The sequence below is a fragment of the Xyrauchen texanus genome, chromosome 11 (assembly GCF_025860055.1).
Source record: "Xyrauchen texanus isolate HMW12.3.18 chromosome 11, RBS_HiC_50CHRs, whole genome shotgun sequence".
Taxonomy (NCBI): Eukaryota; Metazoa; Chordata; class Actinopteri; order Cypriniformes; family Catostomidae; genus Xyrauchen; species Xyrauchen texanus.
In genome coordinates this window covers 31,447,992-31,462,444 of record NC_068286.1, presented here as the reverse complement: position 1 = coordinate 31,462,444, position 14,453 = coordinate 31,447,992, and the positions used below count along the sequence as shown (strand labels likewise).

At 40.3% G+C, this 14,453-nt stretch overlaps 1 protein-coding gene across 3 annotated transcripts in view; it reads left to right on the top strand.

The window, feature by feature from the left end:
- The window catches only part of LOC127651972 (tripeptidyl-peptidase 2-like), a 45,173-nt gene that overhangs the window by 18,061 nt on the left and 12,659 nt on the right, over window positions 1-14,453 (top strand). For all 3 annotated transcript variants that reach the window (XM_052138039.1, XM_052138038.1, XM_052138037.1), the window contains exons 11-21: window positions 323-438; window positions 643-814; window positions 2,400-2,557; window positions 2,692-2,768; window positions 2,853-2,959; window positions 4,882-5,036; window positions 5,149-5,265; window positions 5,368-5,468; window positions 9,898-9,994; window positions 10,147-10,284; window positions 11,299-11,543. In XM_052138039.1, the coding sequence (XP_051993999.1) occupies window positions 323-438; window positions 643-814; window positions 2,400-2,557; window positions 2,692-2,768; window positions 2,853-2,959; window positions 4,882-5,036; window positions 5,149-5,265; window positions 5,368-5,468; window positions 9,898-9,994; window positions 10,147-10,284; window positions 11,299-11,543 (1,483 nt within the window). The remainder of the gene's footprint in view (window positions 1-322; window positions 439-642; window positions 815-2,399; window positions 2,558-2,691; window positions 2,769-2,852; window positions 2,960-4,881; window positions 5,037-5,148; window positions 5,266-5,367; window positions 5,469-9,897; window positions 9,995-10,146; window positions 10,285-11,298; window positions 11,544-14,453) is intronic.

Sequence of the window (14,453 nt, the reverse complement as noted above, 5' to 3'; positions counted from 1 at the left end):
GAGATGAGTAAGAGGATAACTGCATGTTAGCATTGGGTTCTCCACTTCATTTTGCAAAGGTGTGCTGCCACCTACGTTTCTATACAGTCAAATTTTTCTCTGCATGCCCTCTCCGCAATACTGTAGTGTAGTACTTTTTTACTGTAGAATCCTCCAGCGCCGCCCACAGAGGAACACTGAGAAATAAAATAAAAAATGTGTCGGCTTAGATTTTTGCACTAACCGATAGTTCCAAAAAGCAACTTTCGGCACATTTTAATCAGTAAAACCGATATATTATTGGTCTACATTAATATAATTATTAACTCTGTATGCTTCACAGGTTTGAAGCAGAATCGCATTCGTCCCACAGTCCCAGCAGTGAGGAGAGCTCTAGAGAACACGGCACTGAAAGTAGATGATATAGAAGTGTTTGCACAGGGCCACGGCATCATACAGGTACTGTGTGTGTGTGTGTGAGATTTTTTTTTTCTATCAGGGTTAGGACAAAACTACATGAATTAGGATTCTTAAACTGAAACGTTTGAGTCATACAAGTGTTTTTAGTTGCCAAATTACAGAATCAATGTAGTACTGGATTAATGTTGTCAATGTTAGTCTGCTCATATGTTCCTTCATGTGTGTGTTTATGTGATGGTGCAGGTGGAGCGGGCGTTCAACTACCTCATGCAGCATGCGTCGCTGCCCACCAGTTGCCTCGGCTTCACTGTTACCATAGGAACACGACGTGGCATCTACCTCAGGGACCCGGCTCAAGTCACGGCCCCCTCTGATCACGCAGTCGGCATCGAGCCGGTCTTTCCAGAGAACACAGGTACACTATATAACACTGATGGACGAATTCACTAAACAGGTACGGCACTTTTAGGCGTGGCATATCTGCGCATAAACCTGTGTCTTATTTGCTAATGTATTATAACCGGGCACAATCGGAACTTAAATAGTGCTTTTCATGAGTATTTTAATTAAACCACTGCCATTCCATTCAGTGCAAATACGCCTCCTTTCTATGTAAATTAGGCTCATAATAGATTGTTCATCATTCATAAAATTCTGTGCTATTCACCTGGAGCAGTTAACATTGCGTTCAGGCAGTAAATATTAGATTTTATAAAAAACAGATGCCTGCATATATTTTCAGTGGATCAGGGCAGCAGTAATGTATCGAATTATGGAGATCAAATGATGGTGAAGAGCAATATAACCTGGCATGTATTGCGTGCATATTAAGTTCAGCACAGATTTAGCTGAACTTTGCGCTTGTGTCTGTTAGTAACTTTAATGTTTATGTATGTTTAATGTCTGTTTTGTGACCCAGCTCAACCAGTTCACTGAAAAGAATAATTTCCCATTTTAATTGTTTTCATCACAAATTGGAGGAACGTGTTTTTCTGAAATAAAGTAGAAGTGTCTTTATTCATTCCAACCCTCTACAGACACATTGGAGAAAGAATCGCCATTGGCCAGTAATTATTTTATTTACTTGCTAGACATTTGACAACATGTAAGCTTAATGAAAATGAAAACTGAAAAAGAAATTAAGTAAACCGAGAAGGGGGCATCTTCACATATATGCAGGGGTGGACTGGTAATCTGGCATACGGGCATTTTCTCGGTGGGCCGACACAATTTGGGGCAGATCAGGGCCGGACTGGCATTCGGGAGAACCGAGCGGGCCGGTGGGTCGGCTGCGAAATGCACCGAATGGGCCGCGATAAGCTAAAATGAGCCACCGCGTTATGCAGACCGGACCACAAAATGCCTCTGCGATATGCAGAAAAGGACACTATCGAGTTTTACCACATTTTATCTTCTAACAGACATCCATCAGGTGTGTTACTGGTTTGTAGCCATTCTGAAATGGAGAATGTTGTGAAAACAGGCTGTGGAAAAGTTTAACCAGAATCAGAGTTGACATTGTTAAAAGCAATGTCAATGTTATTATGGCATATCACGGCTCAAATAAAGCACGGTGACGTTGCAATCCACGGCACCTCAGGACACCCTGCAGCCAAATAAGGTACATTTCCTTCAGGGTGCGCACTCACGAGACACAACATGCTGTAAAAAAACGAGACAATCCAGTTCAAAACTCAATCTCTGGCAACTCGTGTAAAATCTGAATATTTACTAGCCAATGGGTAATAACAGACATATTTTAGTTGTAGAGCGAGAAATTTTGTCGCACATGCAATTGATTTATTTGCAATGTAGAGTGCTGCATTCAAAAGTAGATATCTTGCTTTGGAATGTAGTGAAGTACAAGTAAAAGTTTCCCAAAAATGAAAATACTCTGAAAAAGTACAAATACTTATACTAAAGTACAGTAACATTAGGAGGAGGATTATGTACGGGTTTTCCCTCATATGTGAGTGATTGCTGTGGTGTTTCGCCCACAGAGAACTCTGCGCGCATCTCTCTGCAGCTGCACCTGGCTCTCGTCTGCAACGCTTCATGGGTTAACTGCCCCTCACACCTGGAGCTCATGAATCAGTGTCGTCACGTCAACGTGCGCATCGACCCGCAAGGACTTCGAGAAGGACTGCACTACACTGAGGCATGTTATCATGCACCTCGGTTTAAAATTGACAGATGAAACATAGAAATGATTTTCTCTGGGTAAATGACACATGATCATTGTGATTGTGTGTAGTGAATGATGATAAATGTGTTGTTTCTTTTTTGTCTCAGGTGTGTGGTTATGACATGTCCTCTCTCAGCGCTGGTCCTATCTTCAGAGTGCCGATAACGGTTATAATTCCCGCAAAGTACGTTCAACAGCTCTCTACTGTTAGTGTTTCTGTCTGTCTGTGTGTGCGTGCGTGCTTGAGACATATGTTTGTGTGTTACAGAGTCACTGACAGTCGCAGTCAGGAAGTCGTGTTCACAGATGTGCATTTCAGACCGGGACAGATCCGACGCCACTTCATTACCGTCCCTCAGGGAGCTTCATGGGCAGGTAGTGTGTGTGTGTGTGTGTGTGTGTGTGTGTGTGTGTGTGTGTGTGTGTGTGTGTGTGTTCTGATTGGTTGACATTGATGTTAATTAACTGTACAGATATGAAGTACTTCCAGGTTTCTTGATACATTTCAGTTCCATTTCACTTTTCCACATTCTTTCTGAAATGACAATTTTCTTTGAATAATTATAGCTAGTCTGGCAATTCCACAAAATTTATTTCAAACTGTTAATGTGGTTTGGGCTATTTTATTAAAAATAAAGTTTTCAATTGTGTAAAAATTGAATTGGACTAATAACACGAGATGCTGATAAATTAATCGCAATATAATGTATAAAATAATCAGAACAACTCTAATTTTGACTATATATTAAATAGAATAGTAATAATAATATAAATAAATATATAAATGCCACAAAAAATGACAAAAATACCCCCGAAATTTAAATGTGGGGACAAAAAAAGCCCTCGTAATGAATTATTTTGTTTTTTTTAGTAGTAAATTCTGAAATATTTCTTAATATTATTTTGGTCCTAGATATATACTGTATACTATAGCATAAATTTGAGATGTTAATTTAAAAACGGTATGAGGTAATAAATTCTCAATCTTCAGTATTGATTAAATTAATGTTTTTGACATGCCCTCATAAAGGTTAAAATATTCCCCAGAAAATCAAATATTGCCCCTTAATGTAAAACTTTGGTGGTTTTCACACTGGGTATGTTTGTCTGAATCTGAGTGACATTGTTCTCGCCGCCCCCTGCAGCATTGGTCTGGTTTTATGTATGATTCTGTCAAACCCCGGAGCTTTTCCATTATCAACTTGCATCAACACAAACTTACACATGATGGAGAACACAACACAGGTCGCTGTTTTTGTGTTTTTATTCATTTGGTGTCATTATGCACACCAGAGTGAACATAATTTGCGCCTCTGCGTCGTTTGCCATAATTCAACAGTTGTTGGACTACATGTCCAAGAGAAGGCGACAGTATCTGATGCTCACAAACGATGCTGGTTGCACGCTCACTCATGCACAGTGTTGGCCAAGTTACTCTAAAAAAGTAAATAATTACTAACTACTAATTATATCTACAGTGTAATTAGGTTACTGTACTAATTACTCTGTCTGAAAATGTATTGGATTACTAATTACGTTCTAAAACGCTTATCAACCTTGACCAGATGAAAAATACAAGGATAGACATGAAACTGTTCTTTTAAATAAATCATTTAAAATCAAATAAATTATTCATGAACTGGCCAAATACTTTAAGGGGGCAGCATTTAATTAGAAAACAAGTATTTTAACATTATACTTTACATTTCAAATAAAATATTGTTTTATATAGAATTGTTCTATAGTCTATACAGTATTTAACACAATTATATCAGAAGAAACTGTACTTAAATTACTGAATAATTAAAAAAAAAACATTCAATGAAAAAGTAATTTAATTACAGTAATTACTTTGTAATGCATTACACACAACACTGCTCATGCATGTATGTATATGAAAGACACTTCACCACTTCTGTCTCCCACAATGTTCCTCTGGCACTCATGGTGCACGTGTGTGTATGTTTGTGCAATTGATGATGTCATTATGCTTAAATTGGCAAAAATTTAATTATTTTATATTATCACAGTGAAAGTACAGCATCAAAACAAACAGTGGCATAAGAAAGTAGTTAGAACTTAAGTACTACACACAAGACAACCCAAGAAAATTCTTTAAATTAACATGTGCATGTCAAACAACTCTGGATCACTGAATAATTGAAAATGAACGCTTCAAATAGGTTACCACATCTGGGTGTGGATTTGTTTACTTTATACCTGATGATTGTTCTGTACGAGATCTGATTGTTTGAGGTCCTCACTCTTAATTTCTTTCTCTCGTGTATCTATTTCAGAGATCTCATTAACGTCTCACTCTGGAGATGTGTCTTCTAAGTTCGTCCTGCATGCAGTTCATCTGGTGAAGCAGCGAGCATATAGAGCCAATGAATTTTATAAGTTCTCGTCTCTGCTTGAGAAAGGCTCACTCACTGAAGCATTTCCTGTGCTGGTACACGATACACAACAGCTTAACAAACTTGAACATCAGATTGTGGTCTGTATACATATATTGTGCTGTCTGTCAGGTGGCATTTACATCTTTCGCTGTGTGTTTTTCTCAGCCAGGACGGACTGTAGAACTGTGTGTTGCCCGTTGGTGGGCGAGTCTCGGTGATGTCACCATTGACTATGTTATTTCCTTCCGCGGTCTGGTGACATCACCGTCTCCTCTTCATATAGTGAGTAGATCCATTTCCATCTGTGTTGCTTCAGGTTTCAAATGAGTTTATACATCAGTTACATAAAAACATACAAACTCTGTGCATGTGTATCATCTGCAGCACGCGTCTGAAGGGATCTCAAGTTTTGAAGTTTGTTCTCCATTAAAATATGAAGATGTTTCTCCTACCATCACGCTGAAGAACTGGGTTCAGCCTCTCAGGTAACACACACACAAACAACCCTCAGTTTACTGAATATTTTGAAGAAACTGCTCTGTTCGATATTAATCTAAACACTCGACTGAATTGTTTCTCATGATCATACAAATCTTTTGATCTGAATGCGTATGCTTAAATGTTTGAAATTTGTTTTGTAGACAGAAATATAATTGTGCCACCATATTAAGTTTTAGTTTTAATTTTAGTTTTTATAATGAAATAAATTAATATGGTGGCACAATTATATTTGTTCCACCATATTATATATACACACCGATCAGCCACAACATTAAAACCACCTGCCTAATATTGTGTAGGTCGCCCTCGTGCCGTCAAAACAACGCCAACCCGCATCTTTCTTCTCACAACAATTGTACAGAGCGGTTATCTGAGTTACCATAGACTTTGTCACTTCGAACCAGTCTGGTCCTTCTCTGTTGACTTCTCTCATCAACAAGGCACTTCCGTCCACAGAACTGCCACTCACTGAATGTTTTTTGTTTTTTGGCACCATTCAGTTGTGCGTGAAAATCCCAGGAGATCAACAGTTACAGAAATACTCAAACCAATCCGTTTGGCACCAACAATCATCCATGCGATTATCTAATCAGCCAATTGTTTGGCAGCAGTGCAGTGAATAAAATTATGCAGATATGGGTCAGGAGCTTCAGTTAATGTTCTCATCAACCATCAGAATGGGGAAAAAAGTTGATTTCAGGAGCATGGCATAATTGTTGGTGCCAAATGGGCTGGTTTGGGTATTTCTGTAACTGCTGATCTCCTGGGATTTTCAAACACAACCGTCTCTATAATTTACTCCGAATGGTGCCAAAAACAAAAAACATCCAGTGAGTGGCAGTTCTGTGGATGGAATGCCTTGTTGATCAGAGAGGTCAACAGAGAATGGCCAGACTGGTACGACCTAACAAAGTCTACGGTAACTCAGTTAACCCCTCTGTACAATTGTGGTGAGAAGAATAGCATGCTACTCTGAGATGCGGGTTGGCGCTGTTTTGGTGGTACGAGGATGACCTACACAATATTAGGCAGGTGGTTTTTATATTGTGGCTGATTGGTGTGTATATATATATATATATATATATACATTGTGTGTGTGCACTTGTGTGTGTGTGTGTGTGTGATTGATATAACTTGAATCTGTCCTTTTGTTCCTATTATATAAAACAGTCCACTGGCCAGAAAACCAGAAACATTTTCCCAAATTGTATTGTATGTCATATACTTGTATCAAAGTTTAATATCTGTAAACATTTGTTTTATTAACTCTATCTGCAAAAATAAAAATAATGTTTTTACATATACATACATTATTTAAATAATTAAAATAAATGATGACAAACCAATGTCTTGCAAGTTCTTTGAGACAAAGTATAAAGTAAATATATTTATTATGATTTTCTAAATGTTTGTTGTATTGCAACATGTACCTTAATTTAATCGCGATTAATCACAGAAAAATGTTATCAATTCACAGCCCTTGTATGTATGTGTATATATAATTTATTTATGTATTTATTTGTTGGTGTGCTGAATAGTTAGAAATGTAGGCAAAAATGACTATGCTTCCTAATGCATCTTTCTGTCCCAGTGTACATGAGTATATTTAAACAGTCTTTATGACGCTCTCTTGTTATAAATAAGGTCTGAAGAACAGGTTGTAGGATATGAAGTGTTAATGGGTCTTTAATCATAAATGTCTCTGTAAAACATAGCATGAAATGAAATCTGAGCTTTTACTGCTCTTCAAGTGAAATTTTTTTATTAGTGGTGCTTGCAAAGCATCATTTTTATTTTTATATCTCTTAACAAAACTTCGGCACCTAACTCGTCCCCAGACCGCTTGCGTGAGACCCACTAATGAGGTGTCAAATCGAACGGCCTATTGAGGACACGTGTGCTATGACTTTTATAGTTTATCGGGTACGGTATTTGCCCCAGGGGCAAAAAAGCGCCTAAAAATCCCATAGACTTAACATTGAGACAAACTTTGACGGCCACAGCTCCAAGCTTAGGATTTCGTGAGAAACGCAGTGATTTGCCACATTTGAAGAGGCTGGCAGGCTCTGTAAAAGCATACCTCAATATGGGGTAAAAGTTGCACCCTGGGGGCAGGAGCTGCCCAAAAATGCCCCAATTGACTTATAATGGTGTAGGACGCCCATGAAATGAAAAGGCATAGGGATTTGTATTGAACATAGCTCTGGATCACAGTGTCATAGAGACGAGGGGTGGGCTCATTTTACTCAGACGACCAATCGGTCTCTCAGGATCATTGTGAGGCTATCAAGCCACGCTCTAGCAACCATTAAGAGCACCTTAGCAACAAGTCCCATAGACTTCTATTGAAACAGATCAAAGGGATATCTCCGGATAGAAGTGTCATAGAAACACAAGGGTGGTCTCGCTTGACTCGGACAGCAAACAGCCAATCATGCATCACCTCAACACTTCCTAGCCCCTCCCTAGCAACCATTGTTGAGAACCTTAACAACAAAAATCCATAGAGGGATATCTTCTATTCTGAATGTCACAGAGGCATGGGAGTTGGTTTCTATCATTCATACTGACAAGCAGCCTTTGGAGATTCATGATTGGCAGCTGCCAAGCCACTCCCTAGCAACTAAACAGAGTACCCTAGCAACCGCTTAGCAGTAACTATATCTCTGCACCAGAAAATCAGAAAGACTTCTGGGTTGATTTATTTCAATCAGGATGGCAAGGAGACTTGATAAGTATCACTATTTTAACTGCCTAGCAACCAGATGGGGTTACCCTAGCAACCGAAGTAACAAATCACATATCTCTGCATCAGAAAAACGTAGAGACTTCCGGGTTGACTTATTTCAATCAGGATGGCAAGGACACTTGATTAGTATCACTATGGTATCTGCCTAGCAACCAGATGGGCTTACCCTAGCAACCGAAAGTAACAAATCACATATCTCTGCATCACAAAAACATAGAGACTTCCGGTTGACTTATTTCAATCAGGATGGCAAGGAGACTTGATAAGTATCACTATGTTAACTGCCTAGCAACCAGATGGGGTTACCCTAGCAACCGAAGTAACAAATCACATATCTCTGCATCAGAAAACGTAGAGACTTCCGGGTTGACTTATTTCAATCAGGATGGCAAGGACACTTCATTAGTATCACTATGATTACTGCCTAGCAACCAGATGGGGTTACCCTAGCAACCGAGTAACAAATCACATATCTCTGCACCAGAAAATAGTACTGACTTCCGGGTTGATTTATTTCACTCAGGATGGCAAGGACACTTCATTACTATCACTATGGTAACTGCCTAGCAACCAGATGGGGTTACCCTAGCAACCGAGAAACAAAACACATATCTCGGCACCAGAAAAGAGTACAGACTTCCAGGTTGATTTATTTCAACCAGGATGGCAAGGACACTTCATTAGTATCAATATGGTAACTGCCTAGCAACCACATGGGGTTACCCTAGCAACCGAAGTAACAAATCACATATCTCTGCATCAGAAAAACGTAGATACTTCTGGGTTGACTTATTTCAATCAGGATGGCAAGGACACTTGATTACTATCACTATGGTAACTGCCTAGCAACCAGATGGGGTTACCCTAGCAACCGAGTAACAAATCACATATCTCTGCACCAGAAAATAGTACTGACTTCGGGTTGATTTATTTCACTCAGGATCGCAAGGACACTTGATTACTATCACTATGGTAACTGCCTAGCAACCAGATGGGGTTACCCTAGCAACCGAGAAACAAATCACATATCTCGGCACCAGAAAAGAGTACAGACTTCCGGGTTGATTTATTTCACTCAGGATCGCAAGGACACTTGATTACTATCACTATGGTAACTGCCTAGCAACCAGATGGGGTTACCCTAGCAACCGAGAAACAAATCACATATCTCGGCACCAGAAAAGAGTACAGACTTCCGGGTTGATTTATTTCAACCAGGATGGCAAGGACACTTCATTAGTATCAATATGGTAACTGCCTAGCAACCAGATGGGGTTACCCTAGCAACCGAGTAACAAATCACATATCTCTGCACCAGAAAACACTACAGACTTCCGGGTTGACTTATTTCACTCAGGATGGAAAGGAGCCATGTATTGTATTACCTTGGTAACTGCATAGCAACCACATGGGCTTACCCTAGCAACCGAGTAAAAAAATCACATATTTCTGCACCAGAAAATCGTACAGACTTCTGGGCTGATTTATTTATGACCATAATTTTTTTCCTTTACAAGTTACAACATGCTGTTTGACGAGTTTTGCCACGGCAAGCACCACTCACATTTTCTTCAGGAAATGTACCTATCTAGTTTTTAAATGCTTTCTTCACCTCCATAAATTATGCACAATTAACGTCTCCGCTGTGTGTTTGTTTTTTTCAGGCCTGTGAGTTCTAAAATCAAACCTCTCAGTGTCAGAGACATGTTGCCCAACAACAGACAGCTGTATGAGATAGTGCTCACATATAATTTCCATCAGGTCAGTTTGAACACACTTGCTCGCACATGTTTACTGGAGGTGTATGATATACCTCTGTGTTCAAATGTATTTATATCTTTAAGTGTATCTGTCTGTACACCATACATGTGGATTCATTGATTCTATTTGAATTATTGATTGATATTTTTCAGCCTAAGATTGGAGAGGTGACACCGAGCTGTCCTCTGCTGTGTGAGTTATTATATGAATCTGAGTTTGACAGCCAACTTTGGCTCCTGTTTGATCAGAACAAGAGACTCATGGGATCTGGAGATGCCTATCCACACCAGGTAACCACAACACAACACACTTACTGTGTCATGGAAAACCCGGAAATTTCAGGGAATTTTAAAAAGGCATTGAAATTTCTATGGTGAATAAAATGTTTTCAGGTAATGCTGAAAACATTGGAATGGTTCCTATCTGTATGTGCATTATCAGTAAAATTATTTTGATGGTAATCCAAACTACTGTTAAAGTCATGGAAAAGCATTGGTTAAAAGGTGTGGGAACCCTGTAACATAAATATTATGTTATTATATTCATGCTGCTTGGTGGCTCAAATAACTACATACTTCAGCTTTAAAGGGATAGTTCAACCAAAAATTTAAATTCTCATGCCTTCCCAAATGTGTGTGACTTTCTTTCTTCTGCTGAACACAAAGATTTTTAGAAGAATATTTCAGCTCTGTAGATCCATACATTGCAAGTTAACAGGGTCCAAATCTTTGAAGCTCATAAAGCACATAAAGGCAGCAAATATAATGTAATCTATATGACTCCAGTGGTTAAACCCATGTCTTCAGAAGCAGTCTAAATGTGTGTGAGAAATGGATTCATATTTAAGTACTTTTTTTTACTATAAATCTCCACTTTCACATTCTTCTTGTGCTTTGGAGATTCACGTTTTTCGTGCATGTCACAACCTACTGGGCTGGGAGGAGAATTTATAGTAAAAAAGGACTTAAATATTGACCTGTTTCTCACCCACACATCAAACCACTTCAGAAGACATGGATTAAACAATAGGAGTCGTATGGATTACTTTTATGATGCCTTTCTGTGCTTTTTGGAGCTTTAAAGTTCTGGCCACCATTCACTTGCATTGTATGGACCTACAGAGCTGAGATATTCTTCTATACATCTTCCTTTGTGATCAGCGGAAGAAAGTCATACACATCTGGGATGGCATGAGGGTGAGTAAACAATGAGAGAATTTGTATTTTTGGGTGAATTATTCCTTTAAATAATGTAAACTCCATATGTATTTGCTCATGATGTTTGATGTTATTTGTGTACCGCAGTACTCTCTGAAGCTGGAGAAGGGTGATTACACGCTGCGTCTGCAGGTGCGTCATGACCAACAGGGCGAGCTGGAGCGTTTGAAGGATCTGCCATTTGTCATATCACATCGTCTCTCAAATACACTCTCACTGGACATCTACGAGTCACACCGTGCTGCCATGCTGGCGAAGAAGAAAGCAAACTCCATTACTCTGAGTCCTGGAGGATCACAGCCATTCTACATCACTGCTCTGCCCGATGACAAGTGAGTACCCAGACTGAGATTAAGATCAAAATAGCAATAACAAATTAAATTATAAATTAATAATTTTAATTGAAAACTCATTGTGCTAGACAGGATCATTCTCATTATTATATTGCAGGATAATGTAAACATTTGAATTAATTATAGAAATTAGAATTTTGTTGGAATTTAATTTTATTTTTTTGGGGTAAATATGACCTGGATGTGTTTTTGTGAGATTTAGTGTGGACTGATTTTCAGTGGCCAATGCCATAAAATTAACAAAGCCGTATATAATGCTGATATTTACATAATCAGGGTTACCACAGGAAATTTCAGGGATTATAAGATTGTGCTTTAGAGCTGAAGTGTGTAAAAGGCTTTCTGTTTCAGGGTTTTGTTTATAATGGAGACAGTTACTTTGTAACATGGAAGACATGTAGAGACATAGAGTATGAAGTTATTATTGAAATTTGTGTAATTGACCCTTCGCTAATCCCCACCTTAAAAGCACTTTGAGCAATCCCATTTTAGTTTGTTGTCCTGCTGCCATTACTCTGACACCTGTTTGATATTTTCCAATGACAGCCTGTGGAAGTAATGTTTGTTTGAATACTTTAAATTGGGATTTTATCAAAATAATCCGAAAACATGTTGTTGCCGGGTCATTTGTGATAGTGACACGAGTTACCCAGATAGGTATCCGCAGTGTATTTCTTTATTTTATTTTTTTATCTTTAAATCTGGACCTAACATGTTCTGGATTAAACTGTCAGCCCTCATTCCCAAATTGACATATAACATCTGTAATGACACCTACATTTGCTCCAAGGTAAATCAAAGCATATAACTGAATGTTAATTAATTTAGGTATTGATTCAAGTCATAGTAAAACAATAGTAAATAAACAGTTCACAAATTAGTGTGTTAAGAGTCGTTATAAATATCTCTATTCACTTACGCTAATGTTATTCGATGTGTAATCGCTATTAAAGTTTTTCTCTTTTCAAGTGGGTGGTCACACTTGTCAGGTTTGGTTCGATTAAATCAAACTCTGGTGCGATTGCTCTGTTAGTGCGGTTCATTTGAACAAATGTGAACGCTGCCATCCAAACCTTGGTGCACACAAACAAACGGATCGAGACCCCCTGAATAGTGGGTCTCTGTCTGCTTCCAAACGAAATCTGGTGCAGTTCGACTAATATATGAACGCAGGATGGACCAAAGACGTCTAAACAGACCAAAAACAGTAAGTAATTTGCCTTTAATACTGAGTCTAACTCCATGCCGAGAAAAGAGATGCTCTGAACCGGGGCGAGCTTGGTCTTTTTCCAGTTGACATGAAGCCCCAAACGGCTGAGGTGCCTGAGCACCTGGTCTCTGTGAGCGCATAGTAACTCTCAGGAGTGGGCGAAGGGCTGCCTCTGCAACTTTCATGAAGACGCGAGGGGACAGAGACATGCCGAAGGGGAGGACTTCGTACTGATACGCCTGGCCGTCAGTACGAACGTCGAACGTGAACCGTAGGAAGGGTTGGTGTCGAGGCAGAATTGAGATGTGGAAGTAAGCGTCCTTCAGGTCTACCGCTGCGAACCAATCTAGATTCCGGACGCAAGTTTAAATGTGTTCTTGCGTGAGCATTTTGAACGGGAGTGTGTGCAAAGCCCGGGAACCAATCAAGTAGCCATGAGGGGGGGACGGGATTTTCCGGTCCAGCCTCGCGCTCGCAGTAACCGGAAAAGCATAGCGGACCTCCGTGCGTCAGGCTCAGACTGGGCGTGCAGCCCAGACGAGGCATCAGGCACCGCTGTAACGCTCTCCGATGCAGCACCGATGTCGTCAACCAATTCCGGGAGCTCAAGGGACCGGCAGGCCGGCCGCAAAGCGGGCCGCACTCATTCCAAGCTCGGACGGAAGCAAGGAAGCGTGCCGGGGTGGCGGGTGGTTCGAGGGGATTTACCCGGCGAGCGGAGCCCATCATTATCCCCAAATCGCCTGCCTCATGACAAAAGAAAGCTGCGACCGCAATGCTGCCACGGCTATGTTCTTGCACTGAGAACATAAACCATTGGAGAGAAATCAGTCATCCCGAGCTCGGACGGAAGCAAGCAAGCAAGCGTGCTGGGGAGGCGGGTGGTTCGAGGGGATTTACCCGGCGAACAGAGCCCGTCATTGTCCCCAAATCACTTTCATCGCCCACGGCGCCTGCCCCAATCCCGTAAGAAGGAGGTGCGGGGGGTGGCTAAAGTGGCTTTCTCTCATGACAAAAGAAAGCCGCGACCGCAATGCTGTCATGGCTATGTTCTCGCACTGAGAACATCAACACCAGCTGTGTATTTGCTCTTTTAGAGAAAATAACTCTTTTTAACTGCATTGTCAAAGCGCCCAGGGGCAAACTGCACTGCCGTGTAGAGAAGTAGAAAGCCGCTGTAATGCGCCGTAGATCCAACAGCAGGCAGCGTCAGAGGAACAGGAACGGGTGTGTAACTCGCAGCTGACTGCATACATGACCATCGGCTCCGAAGAAAATTTCTGAATGAACTCGACGTATTTCCTCGCCTTTATACCCGTATGTCCGGGGGCGGGGTATGCAAATACTGTCTGCCAACTAGATCGAGGCATATTCAAGAGAGACCCCTAGTGTCGCTTCTCCAACACAATGTCGAGAGAGCGACAGACGGGGAACTTCAGATAAATATGCATTACAATTTCACCATTCATACCAGCCCATGTAAAAATATTATCCGTTCTGTTTGAGAATATTTTGCCAAAAAATTATTTGTTCATGGCATTTTCACATTCATTCCAATGTGGAGTTCTCCAGAGCTTGTCAGATTGAGCGATCTTAACCAAGGGGGGCGGAGATTAGTGAAGGGTCAATTAATTGTCAGTGATTTGAAACAAGGTAGCATAAAAAAGCAGAACCACAAA